Here is a 21,913-nt window from a genome sequence, read left to right as displayed (position 1 = left end):
CCTGCTCTTAAACCATGTGAAGTCCTGGACTGAATTCTACCTCAGACCCAGAAGTTTTGTAGTTTCTCTGCTGTGGAAAATTAGCTTTTCAATTCAGTACACAGCAAAATGAATTGCACATTCTGAGCTTGTTTGTTTGCGTCAGCATTTTCCCAGATGTGAGTTAGCTTTGCCTTTTACCCTCCTTTCAATGACAATTTCCCACATTGAGGAATCCCCACAGTGACCCTCACAGGGCCTGCACCCTTGCGATGTTGTCCCAGGAGTCTAAAACTCCCACGCATCCAAGCCTAGGACCCTCCTGCAAAATTCTCACGCTGCTTCTCTATCCTCCTTTGCAGCTCCTGTGGAAGTGACCTTTTCCTTTGATGTGGGAAATGGACCCTGTGAGGTTACGGTGCGTGCACCAGCCCCCCTCAATGACGACCGGTGGCACCTGGTCCGAGCAGAGAGGAACACAAAGGAGGCATCACTGCAGGTGGACCTGCTGCCTGTGGGGATGCGTCCTGCCCCTGAGGATGGGCATGTGCTCCTTCAGCTCAACAGCCAGCTTTTCGTGGGTGAGTGCCATCTGCTGTCACTTTCTGTTTGCGTGGTTCCTGCAGGGATAGCTCAGGAGAGATGCAGACAGGTGAGAAATGTGGCCTGCCACTGTGAAGCCCCAGCCACGGCTGCCTCCCTCCACCCAGCGGTGGCCCACAGTGGAAGCTCTACCCAGGCCTCACTGCACCCACAAACAGGGCCTGTACCCTACTGTGTATAGGGATCTGGCTGGCCATGGTGGGGCTTCTGTGAGCAAATGCCCCATGGTCACAGCTCCAAACCCAAGTCTTAGGACTTGCTCCCCTGTGGTACCAAACTCTGGCCACTGTGAATCCAGTGGATGGTGTGCTGCTGGCGTCCACAGCTGCCATCCTCATCATTCCCATTGTAGGTGGGTTCCCCAGAAACTGGGCAAGGAGGAAACCAGGAAGGATGGTCCCCCCATTCACAGCCCCAGCCTATGTCCACCCCACCCTCCTCCTGACCCCAAAACTCACCACCACATTTGCAAACATACAGCTTCCTCTCTCCCATCACCACTGCTGCTCCTCCTCTGCAGAACCGGAACCCAGGGCCCCAGCTCCCCTGGTCTGGCTGGATGTTTGGTGTTGTGTTGTTTACAAATGGGTGGGTCTGACTGAAGTGAAGGAGACAGGATCTAGACCTCTGTGACACTGTGCCTTTCCAAACAATTTCAGAAGCTCCGACAAATTAGGAACCTGAACAACTGAAAAATAATTGCAAACTATTACATTTGAGCACAAATCCCAGGGTTCCAGTGTTTTCTGCACTTATGCAATCAAGTCTCATTAGCTTCCTTTACCAAAGGGTGAGGTTTGTAAAGGAATTTCACAAACACATCGTTTTAGTATTTCTGTGTACTTTTGTCTTTTTCCAACTGTTTTGTTTAGTTAAAGATACATGTTTGAAATTTCTAAGATTAAGGGCATGCTAAATGCCCTAATTGTGATTATACAGCCACACTTGAGTGAAGTATTTCCAATTAAGAGTGCATGTAAATGAGCTGTAAGACTCCTTCTCCATCTCGCTGGAAAGTCACACAGTGTGTTTCTGCTTCCTGTGCATTGTCTCTCATGATGAACCTCACTGATCGCTCTGTCTTCGCGCTGGGTTAGTTAGCCATGTGAGCAGCTGCTTTGACATAAGGAGGCCTCCACACTCCTAAACTTGGCTCTGAAGCTGTACGGTGGTGAACCTTTGGAACCTCAGAGATGGCCTTAGAAAGACAGGGGTGGACACTGTTCAAATCCATGAGTGAAATTGCTCAAGCTTCTGCAGCTGCCCTTCAAGGCCTCTGTGGCTTCACAGCTATGGCTTTGGGGTCACAGCCTCATGATGGCTGAGGGCAGATTTCAGGGGGGATTTTCCATATGTGTAAACACCTTGCAAAGCTGCAGATTGTGAGGACAGAGGTCAGGTGGGCAGCATTCAGTGTGCTCTATCAGGAGTGCCAGAGCCATTCTCCACGTGTGGGCTTCACATTCCATCTGTGGTCAAACACTAGGTTGGAGAGAGAGAGAGAACTTGAAATAATCAGAGTTGTTTATCAAAGAAGGAGCACACATCATTTTTAAGTCAACAATCCTCTCCTAGGCCCTTTTGCCTATGCACTCTTCCTGCTGTCCTGAATTTCACAATACATTATTAACTGCAGTCACCTGCTGTGTAACAGAACACTGGAGCTCCTGCTGACCAAGGCCTCCTCATTCCCCACCCATGCCATCATGGCCCCTGGTAGTCCCTGTTCTACTCTCTGCTCCTGTGAGGTGATTGTTTTGGATTCTACATACGAGGGAGACCATGTGGATTTGTCTTCCTGTACGTGGCTTATTTCACTTAGCATAGTGTCCCCCCAGGGTGCATGGTATCACAGGATAGCAGGTTGTCCTGCCTTTTTAAGTCTGAGTACTATTACACTGTGTTTATAGAGTCTGTTTATACAGCATTGCCTTTACCCACCCACCCATCGAAGGACACCAGGTTAGTTCCATACCTCAACTAGTGTGAATCGTGCTGCAGTGAACCTGGGGTGCGGAAGTCTTTTGGCATACTGATTAATCCTTTTCACTATATGCTCAGAAATGGGACATCTGGATCACACAGTATCGATATTTTTAGTTTTTTTACGTACTTCTACTCTTTTCCAAAATGGCTGCACTAATTTACATTTTCACCAACAATGTACGTAGTATTTTTAAATTCAGTTGATTTTTTTTCCCTATTTCAATCTAACTATATACTTGCTAAATTAATTGATCGGCTCTGGTAGCTTTTTGCAGAGTCTAGCTAATATTGTACAGGGATGACCATGGGCTCTGCAGAGAGATGGTCTTATGGCCTCCTTTCCAGTGTGGGCACTTTGCCGCAGCTGCTGGAATTTCTCTGCCCAGTGATTGGCCAGGGCCTTCAGTGCCGTGTGGCCAGGGGACAGGGTCCCTGCCTGGTCCTGCAAAGGAGGCACGGTCACGTGGTGCGTGGTGAGCCCCCACTGGGGATGTATGTTGGCCTCTTTGCAGTGCTTTCTTCCAGACTCAGGTAGTACCCTTATATTCCTAACTTGAAGAGAGTGTTTATCAAATGGGTGCTGGCTTTTGCTAATTGAGTTTTCTGTGTTGCTTGAGGTACTCTGGTGACTTTACATTTTTATTATTCTGCTAATATGGTGAATTGTATCCAGTGATTTGAAAATAAAAGAAGAAACTTTACCTTCCTGAGATAAAGCATACTCAGTCTCATGAGTTTATCTCTTTTAATGGATCTGACTTGCTCACATGTTAAGAGTTCACAGTCGTTTTCAGGAGGGACACCAGTCTCCAAGTTTCTTTTCCTGCTTTGGGTATGAACGTAATGCTGCCTCACGGAGTGGGGTGGGACATGCTCTCTCCTCTTCAATGTTGTTCTGGAAGGTTCTGTGTATAATTGGAATTCTTTCTTCCTTAAGTGTTTGGTAGGACTCACCAATGAATCCATCAGTGTCTTTGGTCCCTATGGCAGAAGAGTTTGTGAAAATTTGGTTTCTTTGATAGGTATGTAAGTACCATGATTTTGCATTTCTTCTTTTTATTACATTTTAATTAGCAGATATTAGTTGCACAAGGCCTTTTTGTAACATTTACATATGTGCTTATAATGTGCCTTGATTCGATTCAAGATTCACCCCCTCCATCATTCTCCCTCACACTCCTCCCTTCTGAAAACAATTTCACCTGTTCTATTTTCACATAAGTATACAAAGTGCACCCCCCATATTTGCCCTTCCTTCTTCCTCTCCACTTAACCTCCCCAGTCCCACAGGTAGCACCTCTGGACAGGACCCATTTTACCTGCCTGTGGTCGTTTTCTCAAGTGTGCATTCTTTGGTCAGAGGGTTTCACCGTGGTATTTCTACGTGTATACGTCGTGCTTTAATCAGATTAACCCCTCTGCTCCTCTCTTTCTCTCCCCTGCTCCCCCGCTCCCCCGTTACTCAACAGCTTTATACGCTATGTGGTGTGGGTGTTGCACTTCTGCATTTCTTCTTCACAGAGCTTTGGTAGTTTGAGTCTTTTAAGGAGTCTTTCCATTTCAATCAGCTTGTCAAGCTTTTTGGCTGTTACACACATAGTATCTCCCTTGTTGCCCTTAAGATATTGATGAACCTGTGATGCCATGCTTTCTCCACCTCTGTGTGTCCTTCTCCCCCCACCCCTACCACCCCACCTCTCTCCCTCCTCTGCTCTTGTGAAGTCGATTGCTTGGGATTCTTCCTCTTTCTACCCTCTCACTTTACTCTTCTTGCTGGGCTTTTGTCAATTTCATTGCTGTTCTCAGCGAACCAGCATCTGGCCTTGGTGTTACCAGTTTATATTTGCTCCTTATCCTCTGTTCAGTGGGTCTCTGGGTTTCATTGCTCTTTCCTATTTTCTGAAACAGAAGGCAAGACGATGTGAAGCCTTCTTCTCTGCCAACACGATGCTCACAGCAGCAGCCCTATCATCTCCCGGCTGCTGCTATGGGTGCAGCCCATCTGATTCAGGTCACTTCCTGATTTCCACATTGACCCACATGGACTGTATAGGAGTCTTCCTTTCCAATGCTTGGTGATTTCCTAGCATTCCTTCTTTCTAGAACCCACTCTTTCTGGCACAGCTGTAAGCTACACAGCTCCTTTTGATCTCTACGACATGGTTTATCTTCTCCTTTACTTCCAGCCTCTCTGCATTTAGATTTAAGGTAGATATTGTTTAAGCAGCATTTGGTGGGGTTTCATATTGTTAAACAATCAACTTCTGTCTCGACTGCAATGTTTGTGTCTTTAATATGATTTTCATATGACTGGGTTTAACTCTGTCAACTTACTATTTTTCTTCTATTTATTCTATCTGTTTTTCCTTCCCCTTTTTCATTTTTTTTCTGCTTTGTTTGGATTGAACAATTTATACGGTCCTGCTTTTCTCCTTGGTGGCTTAGCAGCAATAACTGTGTGCACACACATGTACCACATATCTATGTGTGTGGGCTAACTGCTGTTTTGCCTTTGATTCTTCAAAGTTGTGGCCTGGCATCCCCTGGCTGTACCCTTCCTGGTCAGAATCTTATTATCTTGGAGACTTTTTTTCTCTGACACTTTTATAATTTTTATTAATTCATTTAAGCATTACACAGGTTCACACTGCCAAGTGCTCAGGCTTTTCCTTCTCAAAAATTATAGTTTCTTTCTTTAAAAGTTCAAATGGATCTTTTTCATACATTTCATGTTTATACAAAGATGGCCTGGTTCTTCCCCTGGCTTCATGAACATATGTTCTAATTCCTCTTTGAATCAATCACCCACCATCTCTGGGCCAGTTTCAATGGGCCAATTTCCCCTCCAGGCTGGTCCAGCAGTCCACACCTGCATCTGTGCAAGTGACAGCTTCTCGCTGGATTCAGGCCTGTGGCTGTCACCTCATGGAGTCTGAATACTGTGTGTTATTTTACTTCTTGAGCTTTGGTTCTTCGTGGATTTGTTCTTGCGTATTTGGTGGCTAGAGAGCAGTTATCCTAGTTTAATTTTCCCACTATTGAGGCAACACTTGTATCTTCTGTAACAGGTGCCCCAGAGTGCTTGGTTTATGACTGACTATGGGAACAAGCAGGGCTTCAAGACCTGTGACACCTGCAGATGGCTCTGGTCATTTGAGTTCTGTGTCCCTGGCTCCAGAAACTCTCCTGTGTTGACTGATGTGAGCTCAGCACTGGAGTGGGGTCCTCAGTGGACCCAGGTGCCCCCACTGTCTCTCCCAGCCCTTGGCTCTACACCAAGCCAGTGGCCCATGGACTCAAACTGCCTGGATCCCTGCACTACAGCCCAAGGCCTCTCCAGCAGAACTCACGGCCTCCTTCAATGACCCTCACATACCGGGTTGGTGTCAATGTGGCTAAACTGCTGTTTTCAGTTGCCTTCCCAATGGAGAGTAAATCTGGTCTCTGTCACTGTTCCAGGCTTCTGATCAAGCCTGCTGTATTTACCATGACAAATTCTCAAGCATGAGCTAGTCACATCAACACACACTACATCACATTGCAATTGCTGCAATGATACTGGTGTTTTATTAAATTTCCTTCTTTGCTTTAATGAGACTAACTTTAAAACAAATTCCTCTGAGAATTAAGAAGGAAACTGGTTAGAATAAAACTTGCTGGACTCTACTGTTTCCACAAAGGAATTATCTTTTCAGTGCTATTGAATACCTTCCAACAGTGCTAACACTTGTCTGCAAACCATGTTGGCCACAGAGCTCTCTGAGATGTGGGGCTGTAGCAGCCCTCAAGTCCCCCAGAGCAGTCACAACACTATTCTCTGTTTATAGGAAGCACAGCCAGCAGACAGAGGGGCTTTCTGGGCTGCATCAGGGCTCTGCAGGTGAATGGGAAGGCCCTGGACCTGGAGGAGAGGGCCAAAGTCACACCAGGAGTGGAACCAGGCTGTCTGGGTCACTGCAGTACCTATGGGCACCTGTGTCTCCATGGGGGCCAGTGCCATGAGAAGCCCCAGGGTTTCTCCTGCGACTGCCAGCTGTCTGCCTACTCGGGGCCATTCTGTTCCACAGGTGGGTGTGCTGGGGATATAACCTGCAAGGTGGCAGGTTCTTACTGGACATGAAGAAGCCTTTCTGTAACTATTTGTTAAACGCATCTCATCCCTAAATTCCTTTTAGCGCTAACTGATTTCAATATTCTATCAGATGAAATTGTTATTTAAGGTAATTTTTTTGGTAAGTGCAAGAAGAACTTATTTCCAAGACTGTATTTTATTGCTATAATAAATACGATTTTCATTAGCTGTCGAGATGAACAAAACAGAGCCACATGGACACTGTTCTCTGACCTTTGTTGATGACCTCTAGAGATGGTAAGGATAATAAAGTCTTTGCTGAAGTAGCCACCACACTGTAAAGACAGGAGCTCACGCTGTCAGGGTGTGGTTCTGGGAATATGCTTGTGAGTGTCACACGCCCTTATGGGAAACAGTGTTGAGGAATCCCTGAGCTGCATAATTTTGCACTTGAAACTCCATTGGAACTTGGGGTTCAAACTTGGATACCAAATCGCATCAGCTCTTGATTTTCAAAAGAACTAGCTTCCTAGAAAAGGTCAGAACACAGTTACATAAGTTACTCTTCAGAACAGAGCTGCACCGTTCAAGCACCATCTCCACTTCGGTTGTGCCAGGAGACCTAGTAACCTCTGCAGGGTACAGTGGCCAGGGAATGCTCCCTCCCAGAGCCCAAAGGAAGGGCAGCTATAGATTTAGATCATCTGAAACTAAGAAGCAGAAAGAAAGAGCCCCAAGTCTGGATGACTGCCCAAGTCCTGGCTGACTCCCAAGTCTCACAGTCACAGCAGGAGTGGGGTGGCAGCCATGGCAGGCAGGGGATCCTGTTTAGAGGCTGGCAACACAGTTAGGAATAGATCATGAAGAGCTAATGTCCCCAGGGCATGCTGATGAGGAGTGACCTTCCCTCCATCTGTCATACCATGGTGGTGCCCCCAGCACAGTCTTCCTTCTCAGTGGGGCTAAGACAAGGGGCATGTTGACCCCGGACCTCTCCTTCCTTTCCCTGAGGAAGACTGCTTCCTGAAATGCAAAGAGTAACACAGAGAACCTGAAGGGAAGGGGCAGAAGATAAACCCATGGTGGCCAGGACCCTGGGCTCCAGCCTGGAGCTGGGGACAAGGCCATGATGGAGCACGTGATGCAGAGGGAATTCTCAAGGACATTCCTGAGGGCTCCAGCCATCAACTTGACATTCATTTCTGAAATATAGGAGCACTTATAACATGTGCCACTCTCTTACTTATTAAAATGTTCTGAGAATTAAAATAATTCAAATATCTGTATATTAAAGTTAACCATCAGCCTTTTATAACTTTAAAATGTGCATATTATTTCAGAAATTTCTGCATATTTTGGAACCGGCTCCTCAATGACTTACAACTTTCAGGAATATCATCCCTTCAGCTCAAACCCCAACCCCCATGTGGCATCATTCCATGGGGACAAGAAGTTGACCCGAGAGACCATGTCCTTCAGCTTCCGCACAGTGCAGACCCCAAGCCTGCTGCTCTACGTGGACTCCTTCCACAAGACCTACCTTTCCATCACCCTCGCCAGAAATGGTGCGTGTGTTTGAGTGTTAGAAAAGTAAATTAATTGTTAGAACTGTTACAACACCAAGTTTTCATATTTAAGCCCCTCTAGTTCTGAGTGAGAAAGAAATGGCATGTTCTCCAGAGGTTGATTTGTTTTACTTTTCAAGGCCATAAGCAAATTGTCGCACAGACATCATTGCAGAACCACGTTAGCACTGTCTCATCTGTAAAAGTTATTTTATTTTGATACCTCATTAACTGGAACTCTTACCATTCATCCCTGGAAGGTCTTTTTTAAAAGTATGAGGCGTCTAGTTAAATGTGGAAAATAATTCCTCCTTCTGAGCAAAGAATTAAAGGGGAGGCCAGGGAGCCAGGCACCTTGAGGGGCAGCCATGGTCCTGAAGTGGCCTGTGCCCTGTCTATGGGGAGATGACAGTCCAGTTACAACCAGCAGGCGATACCATCATGTCCATGGTAGAGACAGGGCCATGGCTTTCAGCCTCTTACTTAAATGGGATGTCAGGGACTTACTTAAGATCTGGGAAAACTTGCAAAAATTTCTAGCTAGCAGAGTTTTAGTGCAGCCCATCATACAACCAAAGGCACAGGGTGACTCTCCTGGGGAGTTAAAGCTGTGTCACCCATGACACACAGAGACCTTGTGTCCTGGAAAAAACACATCTCTATATCTAGTTTCCATTTCCTGGTTATAGGTACAGATTTTAGGACTAGTTAAAACAACATGCTGGTCAAACAACATGCTGCTTCAAACGTGGCCCCAGGGTTTTAGCACCCAAAGGATATATAGGAATATGGTAGGAATATTTAGGCTTATCATGGCTTAAGAATTGTCAAGCTCATAAGTGGGAGGGGGAGCTCAGAAACACCCTGGAAGTTGCCGTGACACACAGCAGCAGACTTATCAACCTCACACAAGCACAAAGGGTCAATCCCAGAGGGCGACAGGGTCCATTTCAATGTCAGTGCTTAAGGCCCACAGGCGCCACCTGGAATTGGCCTCATGGCCCCTCAGGTACCCAAAGCCACAAGGCTGCAAGCAGCTCCCAGAGACAGCTCTGCATCCTTGTGAGTCATCTTTCAGGAATTCGGAAGTGCATTCAAAGAAGACAAGACTGTACAAAGTAATTCCAGTGTCTCACAAAGTTCAACCCTGCATTTAATACAATGCTTTTGCAAACGTAGGGTGAACTTTAGGCTCTATCGTGCATTCACACTTTATTATAAAATTAAGGAGGAAAGAGGGTCTTGGTACCAACAACTTTTGGCTAGACCTTAAAATAGCACAGTTGGAAGGGGAGATGAGTCCAACAACCCAGGAGCCCAGCAGCCCCAGAGCAGAGATGGCTAAGAGGGTTACACCCCATTCACTCTCAAAGAAAGTGTTCCTAGGAGTAAGTGAGCAACGTTAGCTCCTCTGGAGTGCAAAGAGGCAGTCACAAAAACATTTTATTGGTTAAAAGTGTCATTGTTTCCTGCTTTAGGGAGTTTACAGATCAGGTACAAGCTGGATATACACAAAGGTCCCGATGTTTTCAGCTTCAATTTCAAGAACCTGGCTGATGGGAACTTCCACCATGTGGAGATCAGCAGGGAAGACAGTGTGGTCTCCGTCCAGGTAACAGCAGGTGCAACCGCACAGGAGGGAGGTCACAGGCCCCAGCAGCATCCCCAAAGCAATGCTTCCCACATGGGGCATGAGTTTATTCTGAGGCTCCTGTCCCATATGTCACAGACAAGAAGTTGAACATAGCCTGGACTTTCTGTTCCTTCACTTAGCAATTGGAATCTGATAACACAGTAGGAAACTTTGCTTACATTGTTGCTTTGTTACTGAATTCACTTCCTGGGAACTGGTCTACTTCCCCCAGTGCATAACTAGCAGTGCCTTTTCAATGACTTCCCAACAGTAATCCACAGAGTATGAGCATCGTGACACTCAAAAGGGCTGCCTCCTTACATAGCTTATGATTTTGATCAAAATCCACATCTCCAACAAAATAGGGCACAGTCGTGGTACAGAAAATGGTGTGATGCCCCACCAGGACTTTTGAAGACAGGTGTTGGCACACTTGTTGTACATGAATGTAGCACATTTGGGTCTGGTGTTTCAGGTTTTATTTTTGAGATATGTAAAAGCTTAGGGCTTGAACCCAAAACCTTGAGCTTTCTTATCTCTTTGTGGGTTCTACCCATTACAGATCATCCATGTTGTATTGTTAAGTAACAAGGACATGAAGAAAAACACAGGGGTTGAAGAACAGGTGGGAATGGGGTGTCTGTGACACAGCCTTCGCTAATGGGCCAGCATTCATTCTCCCTTGAGACCTGGCACTACTTAGGTTCAGGCACTTCCATTGTGGGCAGCCACAGCAGCTATTTAAAATCATTCTTTAAAAAATATATATTTATTATTTAGCTACCATTGGGCTTGAACTCAGAACCTTATACTTACTAGGTAGGCACTCTTACCTCTTGAGCCACTCCACCATTCTCAAATCATTCTTATTTTATTTTTGCCTCCCTGTCAATAATGGATGAGAAATGTGCTGATGTTCACTTCTCCTGGGCAGGTGAACCAGAAAGAGTGGAGACAAGTGAGTCTGTCATCGGGCATGGAATTCAAGGCCATCAAATCACTCGTGCTGGGCAGGATTTTAGGCAAGTAGACACAGAGCCCTCCTCAACCCTCCACGGGTCACAGCACCAGGCCACTAACACGAAGACTGTCCCTTGTTTATGCCGATGTACCACTTCTGCCCACCTCACAGAAATCACTCTTGCCCAGGGCTTGCAGGGCCCAGGGCATGGCCTACACAGGAGGACATCAGGCACTCCACAGGGAGCACTCCACATGCACTGTGGCCATCAGGTTGGGACCTGCTGTGACTTCTTCCCTCCCCAAGAGTAACTGAGGCAGGCGTAGGTAATGCAGATTACAGATCGACAATGGCAACCCATAGGCCTTGTAGAATGACGCTTGAAAGGAAAAATTTGAAAAGCATATGCTATCCTTTAGCTAAGGACAGTGCTTGGAGGGTGGGGACAAATCTCTGTCAAAACAGAGCCTGAGCCGGTCGGTGATGTGCGCTCTGGGCAGTCACCCTGGTTATAGTAGAGCTGATAGCCACCTTTGTTTCTCTCCACTTCCCAAAACAACCATGAGAAAGGCAGGTGACTCTAAAGAGTTTTGCATTCCATTTAAATAAACCGTGGATGTCACAGACGTCCACATATTCTTGGGAGGTCTTGAGGTCTTTCGTATTTCTGGTCTTGTTTTGGCACTAATGTGATGCATTTCTTCCTAACGTAATTTTTAATCTTTCCCCTTTTTGTACCTATATTCAGTAGGCAATCACATTTCTCCTCACGTATAATCCTAAAGTCCTGTGTGCCTACACCATACATGGCCAGCTGACAGAAGTCATTGAAAAGGATGAGCACTAAGGTTTCAAACTCTGTCTTGGGCACCAGAAGTGTAATTTCCCATTCTTCAACCCACTGGGGAAATGTCAGGAGTGGCAATGTTCCACCAGACTGTGACAATGGGTAGAAGAAAAGTGATGTATGGAAAGCACTGCTTACGTGTGCAAGCTGACTTGAGAACTGAGGTCATACAGCATCACACACTTACACAGAGCTTATGCTCGTACACATGCTCACACGTGCTCACATGTGCTCACATGCACACTCACACACGTGCTCACGTGCATACCTATGCTTACACCCATGCTCACACACTTATAAGCCCACACATGCTCTCCCACACACTCACACACACACGCTCCACAACCCAAGCAAGAAGATGCACACAGAAATAGTACAGCACAGATACAAAGCATCAAACAGGATTTTAAAACTTTGACAAGAGAATTTGTTACAAACACAACTTATAAACAAACGTCAAAGTTGCTGGGATATGATTCTGTGCAGCGATGGGGAGTCATTGGGTAACAAACCAGGAATGTGACTATATTGTGCAACCATAAAGAATGAATAAAATTCAAAATTAGGTATATACATTCCTATCCATACATTTCCTTCAATTCAAGGAGTTTTGCATGTCAGGTGGAATTGAAGGTGTCAATTTCATTTTCATTCAAGAATTTTGTATTCATGGGCCCACTATTCAGACTCTAAAAGTGAGGGAAAGCATTGAATTTGTAGCTGGAAGCAGTTGGACTCCAAGAAACTGTAAAAAACTGTTCACTTACCATGGGCCTGGGCCTGGATTTCAACAAAGATATGACACTTTTCATGTTTTGATAGTTTCTTTTTAAAGTTTGTTGTGCCATAAGCCTAATAAAACCATTTTGTAAGCCCACAAAACCCACCATATTACATTCCAGATCTGCAGAACCATAAGGCACCCCATCACCGAGGCCCATGAAGTCCCAGGGTCAGGTCTCAGCTCACCTTGCCTTCTGGTGGACAGAGGGTTCAACACTGAGGTCAGACGCACCGTTCCTGCTGAGAGCCCAGTGCTCATGGTTCCTCTGTCCCTCATCTCCTCAGCTCCTGAGCCCACAATGCAGGTGGACTCTCTCAGGCATGGGAGCAGAGGTGGACAAGGACATGGCCCGATCAGGTCACCAGTGGCTCTCTGGTCAGACACAATAGCCCAGAGTCCACATCAGAGTCCAGTGCACACTTAGCTGATCCACCCTGAGGTCCTCCTTGTTGATCCCACATGGTCAGATTCTGCTCAGTCTTTTAGGAGTGATGTTCCTTCAGGTGCAAACTGCTTGGCCTTGAGCCAGGGTGTGTGCTGTAATGCACTTTAACCTAATCATGACACTGTTGCTTCTTGTTGATGTGGTGACACCAGAATTTTGTATGATCAGGATTCTGAAGTATCTGATTTTTACAAGTTATAAAACAAAATGAAGAAGCAAAAAATAAATTCTATCAAACAAAAATCCAATGCTTTACAAAGGTCACAGAGCAAAACGGCCTCCCTTCAACCCCCAAGCTATGCTCAGGTGAGCAAAAGGAGTCTCCAGGTGAGGGCAACAGGGCTGGGGTCCAACTTCTTAGGCCTTAATGGGAAGATGGCCCAAACCTGGTTCTGCAAGCACCTTGATAGACTCCACAGGCCCTAAATGTCTGTTACCAGTAACCACTAGACCAGTTGAAAGAAATATTGCAGAACAGGAAAGATACAAGAACATGGCGAGCTTCAGAATGGATTTGAAGTTGTGTATGTGGCCAGGAAGGACCAGAGACAACAGCAGGTCCACCGACTTTTCCCAGAAACTTTCGTACCCCTTGTCTTCTGGCTGTGCGTGCATGGGCAAGTTACTTTAACCTCTCTGTGCTCAGGGCAATAATCTGTGAAAGGTGATGATGGCGGCAACCTTAGCTCTTGGGTGGTCGTAAGAAGCAAATGGGCACTCAGAACAGTGACTGGTACTCAACACAGATGGTTGCATTTTCACAGTGTGATAAAAATATGCTGCAGTAATTCTAAGATTCCTCTCAATATAAAATTCTAAGGTCCTACAATGTACGCAGTTAGTCATTGAAAGCCATGGCGTTCTGAATTATGTCACCATGGTCTTCTTCTTTGTGTCTAAGGCCCCTCTGCCCATGGGGTTCTGTGGTTCCAAGAGAGAGACAATGTGATGCTCCTAAGATGTCTCCAAGTTTTGTGTCCATGAGACATTTGCATTCCTTGTGAACCTGGAAGGACAGTGTGCATCGAGAGAAGTCACAGTCCCCATTGCACAGCAGCACAGGCCGGGACCATGGCACACAGTTTACTCCAGGAGAGAGCATTGACTGTGCCCAGAGCCCCATCCCACCCAAGCCCAAGGCCGCAAGTCTGGCTCTGGCAGCACAGACATAACATAGAGGGGCAGAAGCGCCCCTGTGCCTCTTCCTTGCTTCCGCTTTCAGTGAACATGTGTGAGATGATCACTGGCTTTTCTTCCCGACATCTTATTGCTCAAGAGGGGCCAAGCACTCCCTGCTGCCCCTTCCGGGTGCTGCCCAGCCCTCCAGAGTGCCCAGCAGAGAAGCGTGCCTTACAGGGTTTAACGCCCCAGCTTCTCTTCTAGTCCTGTCGTTAAAAGATGTCTTTGAAGAAGTGGGGCTGTGCCTTTCTTGGGACACATAACTCACAGGAATTGTGAAATCAGAAAGGTACCAAAAAATCTGAATTGTCAGGAGTTTGTGTAACCTGAGACTTCAGAAGCTTGATTTCCTATAGAAAAAAATCTTGAAATCATAACTCTGTCTTCATTTAAAATAACCTACACAGTTTTACCAGAAAACATGCATCACACCTCAAAGCTGGACCACCCCAGGACCCCATGTCCTTAAGTCCAGCTGGGTCTGTCAACAACACTGAGAGGCTCCATGCACAGCCCCTCCATTCTGTCTGCATAAGTACATAAGAACACCCGTGTACATAAAACACTCTTCTGCAAATAAAAACGTGTCACTTACTGATTTTAAAAAGCTTAAGCTGAAGGAAGCACCACTGGGTGTTGCTGCAGGCGTTTCAGAGAAGACGACGTTTTGGTGTCTGTCCTGCACAGTGGTGAAGTCAGCCCAGTCAGCAGGCAGAGGCAGGGTGAGGCACTCCCCAAACCCCAGATGTCTCCCTTGGTTGGAGGAGTCTTAGGATGAATCTGCCCCAGGCCTGAGAAGGCTCTGTGGCATCCCTGGAGCCTGGAACTCAAGGTGCCCAATGGTCTCCAGGACCCAGGCAGAATGGAGACAGGCAGATGTTTTCCACCACAGGGAAGAGGGGCAGGCCTTGGCATAGCACCCATTTCCCAAGAATAGCCCTGAAGCTACTCGAACAGCCAAGAGAGAAAGTGTTACAACCAAGGACCTAGACCAGGTGTTTGTGTCCCCAGGTCCACAAGCTGAAGCCCAGCTCCCAGTGGAATGGTGTTAGGATTGGGAGAGGTGATTCCATCCTGAGGTGGGACCCCACGTGTGACAATCTCTTACACAGATGGACAGCTCTTACATGCACCTGCCTCAGGACTGTGGCCACCTGAGGATATAGTGAGAAGGCTCTGTCCACAAGCCAGGAAGACATTCTCCCAGACCCCATATCTGCCTGTGCCTTCTTCTCAGGCTTGAGTCTCTAGAACAGTGAGAGTTAATGTCTGTTGACAAAGCCAGAGGGACCAGGTCCCCACAGCTGCAGGCAAAAGGCATCCATGAGCCCCAGGGCATTGGTAAAAATGCCAAGACATGGGTAAAACGTGTGAGCTCTACAGGTGGCCATGGGGGTTTCAGGCTGAAACAAAGGTTCACAAGACTGAGGCTGCCCTCAAACACCCATCTCAAGGGTGGAGAGGGTGCCATGCTAGGGAGGCTGAGTGTGGTCTGCAGGTGGGAGATGGAGCAGAGACACAATGAGCCAGAACCCAAAGTGCTCTCTGAACGTCTCTGAGTAGACACAGATCCAGTGATTGTCACTGAACATGACCTTGCACAAGTCAATTTTGACAAACTCATTGTTAAGTCTGAAAAAGTTCAGGGTCAAAATCACAAATTGTAATGTTGTTAATGAAACAGACCAATAAAGGCATCACTACTGTAGCTTTGAAAACACCAATCCATTATTTTTGTGCATAATTTTGCCTCGTTGGTTAGCAGCAGAATTGTAAATCTGAACTGTGTCTTCTTTCAACTGCTTGGTTTGTTTTACTGCTATTGTTAGTATTCATTTTGTGGTTAATTGAAATTACTTCTCCAGGGAGATGAGCCAAGGCCTAGCAATGTGCCCTGGAATCAAGTCACTGTCCAGGCTCTGCAGGTTTTTGTGCCCGTGGTGTCCCCAGGGCCACCAATGTCCTCAGGACCACCTTACCCCACTGACACCCCTGACCCTCCCACTGATACCACACCTGCTCCTGAGCCCCACTAACGCACCTCCTCTCTACAGAGCCCGGGGGCCACCTGGACACAGACACATTGCAGGCTGGCACACATGGCTTTGTGGGCTGCCTGTCCACACTGCAGTTTGGACATGTGGCCCCACTGAAGGCTGTGCTACACACTGAGCACACCTCAGTACAGGGACCAGTGACAGCATCCAACTGTGGAGCATCCACAGGAGACATCACAGCGTGGGAGCAGACACCCGCACAGGCAGGTGGGTCTGAGAGGGCCTGGCAGGCTTCTCACCTCCCAGCCCTTGCATCCTCCCTACTGCAAGTGGAACTGTTTCCTGTGCACATGAAATGAAAGCAGTCTCACCGCCACCCATGTATGTGGGGTAGGGTCCCCCTGCTGGCTGTTCCTATGTAGTACACAGTCTCACCCATACCTGTGCACATGTGATGTGGACATAGTCTCGCCTCTACCTGTGCATGTGTGACACAGACACAGTCTCACCCTCACCTGTACATGGTCATATAGACACAGTATCATCTCTACCTGTGTGTGTGTGATGTGGACATGGTCTCACCTTCATCTGTGCATGTGTGACATAGAGTCTCACCCCCACCTGTGCACATGTGATGTGGATGTGGCCTCACTGTGACTTCTTATCCTGAAGTTAACAAACAGCACAAACCCCAATTCTAGAAGGATATCCCCCAAAGTTTACATCTGAATTTCTCACTGTTGCTGCCTCCATCTTTCTTCTGCAGAGCACTCTGGTCCGGTGGATGTGGGGCAACCCCTAGTGGAGGCCTCCAGGGGCGACTCAGCTGTGATTGGAGGTGACTCGGGGCATGGCTGTCCCCTGAGTGAGGGTGGTTTGTGGGAGAGTGTAAGGGTCTGCACCCTCCCCTCCCAAGCTCTGTGCCGAGTAGCACAGGTCTGGGCGAGTTTCCGTGTTGTACTTATTTTCTGATGCAGTCCTGGAGTCACCTTGGAATCTCCTTGGAGCTTCTCAATATAAATAATCAATTTCACCAACACCTGTTTAAGGGATTATTAGTGTAAAAATGTCCAACAATGAGACAATCTCAAATTGCAAATGGCCACCTGTCCCCCGGGCACAGCCTGTGTTTGATGGAATGCCTGCTCCTGCCCAGAGCCCACCTCTGCCTCTAGTGAGAGGCCCTCCTCTGTGTATTCCAAGACAAGAGGTGAAATACCTCCCAACCTGAGAGCCTTTGTCACCCCTTCTGTGCTGGGCTCAGCAGCACATCCTTGTCACATGTATGCTGACATACAGACTGTCCAGACTCAGTACTTTTAGTTCAGGTTGCCCTAGGATTCTGCCCAGATCAGCACACATCCCCAGTGCAGTCAGAGCCTCAGGTCAGTTGGGCTCCACTGTGGTCTGGTCAGCCATCTTCACAAGGACTGATCAGACCTGCTTTACAGATGTGCTGTTTCCCTGGCTGTGTTAGTCCTGCATTTCCTGTTTACTGATAAAACTGGTGCACTAATGGTCCTTAGTTCACACATCACATTTATTAATACTCTGCAACTAACATTTGATCTCTAAATTTTCATGAGTGTGACAGCTTCAACATATATCTGCTTCAATGTAGCTTTGTGTTTCTCAAATATAGATTGTGTATGTATCACTGGAAAGTTTTCCAAAATCATGTATTTCTTCCACCCAGAGGTTTCCATTAAATTTGCCTAATATGCAGCAGGGCTGAGAAACACAGGCATTGCTTTTAATCATCAAGACTTGTCAAGTGGGGACTCTAGAGGCTCCCACACCCCATATTTTCCCACAGTAAGATTAGGAGGAGCCAGACACATACATGTAGATTCACATGTACTTACTGTACTACACTATGGCCTGCCCAAATTATTTTATGACAATTTCATTAAAATGTGTACAATGTAATTTCCTTGGCAAAAATACTGAAAACTTTTTGAGGACATGGTGCCTCTGGGTTTTAAAAATTGAGTCTGTCTACTTGTTAACATAAGCAGTGCATGTGCTGAGGGCAGTGTCTTCAACTTTCTTCTGGGGTGGTAAACAAATTCTCTACATAATTTCAGGAAAGGCATGAAACAGAATCAAAAGTAAACCAAATATAATGATGCCACTTAACCTAGAATTCTCGAAGTCTTACTGTTCCCAATTTATAATAAAATAGAGACTTGGTGTATGTAAAATATTTAATTTTTGCCTCTGGGATGGTAGGACAGGGCAGAGAAGGTAAGGGTCGTCCTGGGACCCTACTGTATCTGGGTACAGGGTTGCAAGCCTGTTCTGACTCTGGACTTTCCCTCCCCACCCCAGGTGTGATCGCTCTGGTGGTGTTTGTCCTGCTCTGCACTGTGGCCATTGCCATCCGCCTGCACCACCAGAAGAACGTGGACACAGCCAGGGAGGTAAAGCAGTCAGAGAATCAAGGCACCGCTGAGGTCGCATTCAGTGAGCTGGATGTGCAGAATGTGGCACGTGGAAACCAGGAGTGCTGCTTCTGAATGAAACTGACCTTGACTACCTTCTCTCTGCAGTGTGACTTCTTGCTACGCCTGGAGCTCTCTCCCTGCCAGAAAATCACTTTGCAAACGCAATAGGTTGCAATGCAATCAGGCTTGCAGCTGCCCACACAGAGCCCAGAGGACGCCTCCTCTTACACACTGCTCCTTAACTCTCCTTTGTTGCTGTGTTTTATGGCCCCATGACTTAGTTCTGTGACCATGTCAGTTTCATGTTAGTTTCTGATAGCCCCATGTGATTTAAGCCAGTTTAGCTGTGACTGTGGGTCTTGGAGGGAGCTATGGGCTCTCATCACAGTCTGGCCACACTCTGTTTTACACCTACACAGTAATCATTACTGCTTTCCACGGAAGTGAGCGTCCTTCTTGACTGTGTCTGCCGAATATTCACATCCCCTGTGAGCCACAGCCAAGTGGACAAAATGCACAGCCTTCCACCTTTGCCTTGCTGGTCGATACAATGTATTTTTCCTCTGCTGAGATCTCCCTGGTGTGGTTTGTTTTTGGATTGCTTTTATTTCCTGTTCACCATGAATACAGATAAGTCCAGTACCAAAGCCAGTCTTCCACCGTGAAACAGGTGCCACCGGTGAATGGTTGAGGTTGTGGCCAGTAGTGCACAGGATTGTGACTTTTCTCCTCTTCGTTTCTTGCCAAGGTCTATTGTTAACACGTAGCAGAGCCCTGACCAATGCCAGCCTCACACAGGCTTTTGTTTTAACTAACGTTGAAGAGCAGACAGATCCACAGTCCTTAAATGCTGAAGAAGTATTTCTATCGATATTAGCACCGTACTGAGTTACGTTCCCTAAGCTCCTGGGTGACGACGTCAGTTTCTCAGCCATGGTAAAGTCTTCTGCATTTTACCTGGTTTTTTTCCCTGATGGTCTCACTGTCTGCTATGCTGATGTTATGTCTGGGTTAGAGAGCTTGTCACTCTTTGCATCACATTCCCTCTTCCTCAGTTGGAGCAGAGGCCTGTGAGTGTCATCCAGGCACAGTACCCAACAGGCTCTGAGCCAGGAGCTGCAACCAGGCAGCCCATTGTCTTGGAATACGATGTTCACTGCTCAGTCTCCAAAACTAATGAGCTGTGCCCACACCTTCCCTCAGGTGCAGGCCGGGTGATGGACAGCAGGTACTCCAGGAAGCACCCAATAATCACTTTGGATCCCTGTTTGCTCAATCATTGCATGGGCTCCCATTTAGGTCCCTGTGAAACCAACAAAAGGCCTCTCTCAGCACCAACCCAGCAAGATCCTGAGTGTGACAGGACTTCCACGTGGCTGTGGCTGTCCGCCTCACACTGACTTTTGTGTCTCCTTCTCTAGATGAGAAGTCACCTGACCTTTGTCCTAACGCATCTGCTGGCATTGGTGTCCATGATGCTTTTTCTGTAAATCAAAGGCTCTCAATTAGTGTCTTTAGGACAGTTACTGGCAAATGGCCTGCGGTTCTCCCACAGAGATTAACAGTGGTAGAGGAGGACTCAAGCTGGATACAGTCCTGGGGTTCAGGTGGGGGTCACTCCCTAGGTGCGCTGGTGTCCTCAGGTGGAAAGACAAGGGTCCACTCACCTCACCCAGCCCCTGTGAGAGGCCCAACAGGAAGTGCCCAGTGCTGTCACCGTCATCCTAGATTTGAGAGGTTTACCTTCCTGCTTGTTCATGACAGGATTTTTAAAATAAATCCAGACATATACTTAAGAGAACTTATATAACATTTTTAAAATTATGAAGTCAGAGGCTTCCAAATAGTGAATAAGAAGTACACACTTTTGCATCTTTCTGTGGGGTGGGATTTTCTTTACATCCAAGGACTGTTATCATTTGCAAATCAATGCTGCAGTCACCATACCGATTGCTTTTATTTTAAATAAAATTAGAGGGTGAGGGAGAGTGGTAAATACGAGCTGAGTGTTTACGTGGGAGTGATCTGGGTTGTAGACACGTGTGGTGCTGAGATGGAGGACTGTCCCCCTTGCTTCCTCCATGGAGCCTGGTCATCAGGGTGCCCTAGAAGTCCTAGATGCTGGTGGGAAGAATTCAGTGCACTCGCCCTGGTACAAGGTTAAAAGGCAAGAACAGGCAACCGCTTCTATTTTCATATTCACGGCCTATAATTAACAATCTTTGAGAAAGAAGCCTGGGCTTTCTTTGGACCATCCCATTTTCAGTATGAACCAGAATGGGGTCAAAGGTCATGGTCAACTTGCTTTGTAGCAGTGTCATCGGACCCTGATGCCACCGTCACTTACAGAGGCAAGGTCAGAGTCTTGTTGGTCTGCCAGGGCCCCTCCAGAGTGGGGTCTTCACTGAGTGAGTGCCTCTGTCAGGAGAGGAGAATGGTACCTGTCAACAGTAGAGAAATGGAATCATTAACTGTGCCAGAGTGGAGTGTGGACTTTCTTTGGAGAAGAGACTGTGCACTTGGAAAATGTTTGATTCTGTTTTAATATTCTGGCTTGTGAATTTTATGAATGAGATGGTGAATGGGTTGATTCCCCAGGGACCAGTGCCAGTGGGCAGCTGGATGGAGACCAGCCACACACCTGCATTCACTCAGTCCTCACAAAAAAGGAAACCCAGCGGGTGTCACTCTGGCTTTCTAAACTGACCTATAATTATTCATCCTTTTTCATATCCTTTCTTGTTGAATACCTACTTTATATGACAGATAACTGAGGTACATGCATACATGAATAAAATCAGATTACTCTGAAGTCTAAAGATTTATTGTACAATTGAGTCATCAGGTTATAATCAAGATGGAAGAACAAAACACACCCATGTAAATCAAAGCATGCTATGTTTCCTGTTTAATGTTGTGCTTTCCAATCCATGGGCCAAAATGTGTCCCCAACATACTCAAAGCTGGGTCTCTGCTCTGGACCCTGCAGAAGGGCAGGCGAAATTATATGAAACCAGTCCCCTGCCAGTGTGGGGGCTCATGTGTGTCTGTACACGCGTGTGAGTGGTAATGAAACATCCAGGAGGAAAAAGAGACAGTTTAGGGCTAGTCTGCTGGAACCCACAGGCATTTTAAATGCTGTCATTAAAAATAAAATCCTGTCTTAACCATGTAAAAGTATTGCTAGTGACAGACCCTTAGCCTACATAGTCACACATAAAACTTACCATCATGGATGAAAATATTCACAGATTTGCAGAAATTTAAAGGAAGAACTCCTAGTACAGTGGCCTGGCCAGCCCCCCTTGCCTCACCTCCTTCAGCTAGGAATCAGTGAGGGCCACTGTCACTGAGTCAGGGTCAGACTCAGGCTGCTCAGCAGCTGGGTGACATCCGTGCACTGTCAGGTGAACTC

The 21,913-nt window shown here is 46.8% G+C and overlaps 1 protein-coding gene across 4 annotated transcripts in view; it reads left to right on the top strand.

Annotated features, from left to right (window-relative positions):
* LOC109678597 (contactin-associated protein-like 4) overlaps positions 1-21,267 on the top strand; it is a 130,690-nt gene extending 109,423 nt beyond the window's left edge. For 3 of the 4 annotated variants that reach the window (XM_074072299.1, XM_074072298.1, XM_074072302.1), the window contains 8 exons: positions 342-560; positions 6,396-6,635; positions 7,981-8,205; positions 9,684-9,817; positions 10,773-10,860; positions 16,109-16,318; positions 16,818-16,889; positions 18,383-21,267. In XM_074072299.1, the coding sequence (XP_073928400.1) occupies positions 342-560; positions 6,396-6,635; positions 7,981-8,205; positions 9,684-9,817; positions 10,773-10,860; positions 16,109-16,318; positions 16,818-16,889; positions 18,383-18,570 (1,376 nt within the window). In that variant the 3' untranslated portion in view covers positions 18,571-21,267. The remainder of the gene's footprint in view (positions 1-341; positions 561-6,395; positions 6,636-7,980; positions 8,206-9,683; positions 9,818-10,772; positions 10,861-16,108; positions 16,319-16,817; positions 16,890-18,382) is intronic. The other variant, XM_074072301.1, reaches the window with a different exon arrangement.
* Positions 21,268-21,913: the final 646 nt, after the last annotated feature.

This window comes from Castor canadensis, chromosome 4 (genome assembly GCF_047511655.1).
Source record: "Castor canadensis chromosome 4, mCasCan1.hap1v2, whole genome shotgun sequence".
NCBI lineage: Eukaryota > Metazoa > Chordata > Mammalia > Rodentia > Castoridae > Castor > Castor canadensis.
The sequence above is the reverse complement of the archived record's forward strand: the minus strand, read 5'-3'. Positions and strand labels throughout refer to the sequence as shown.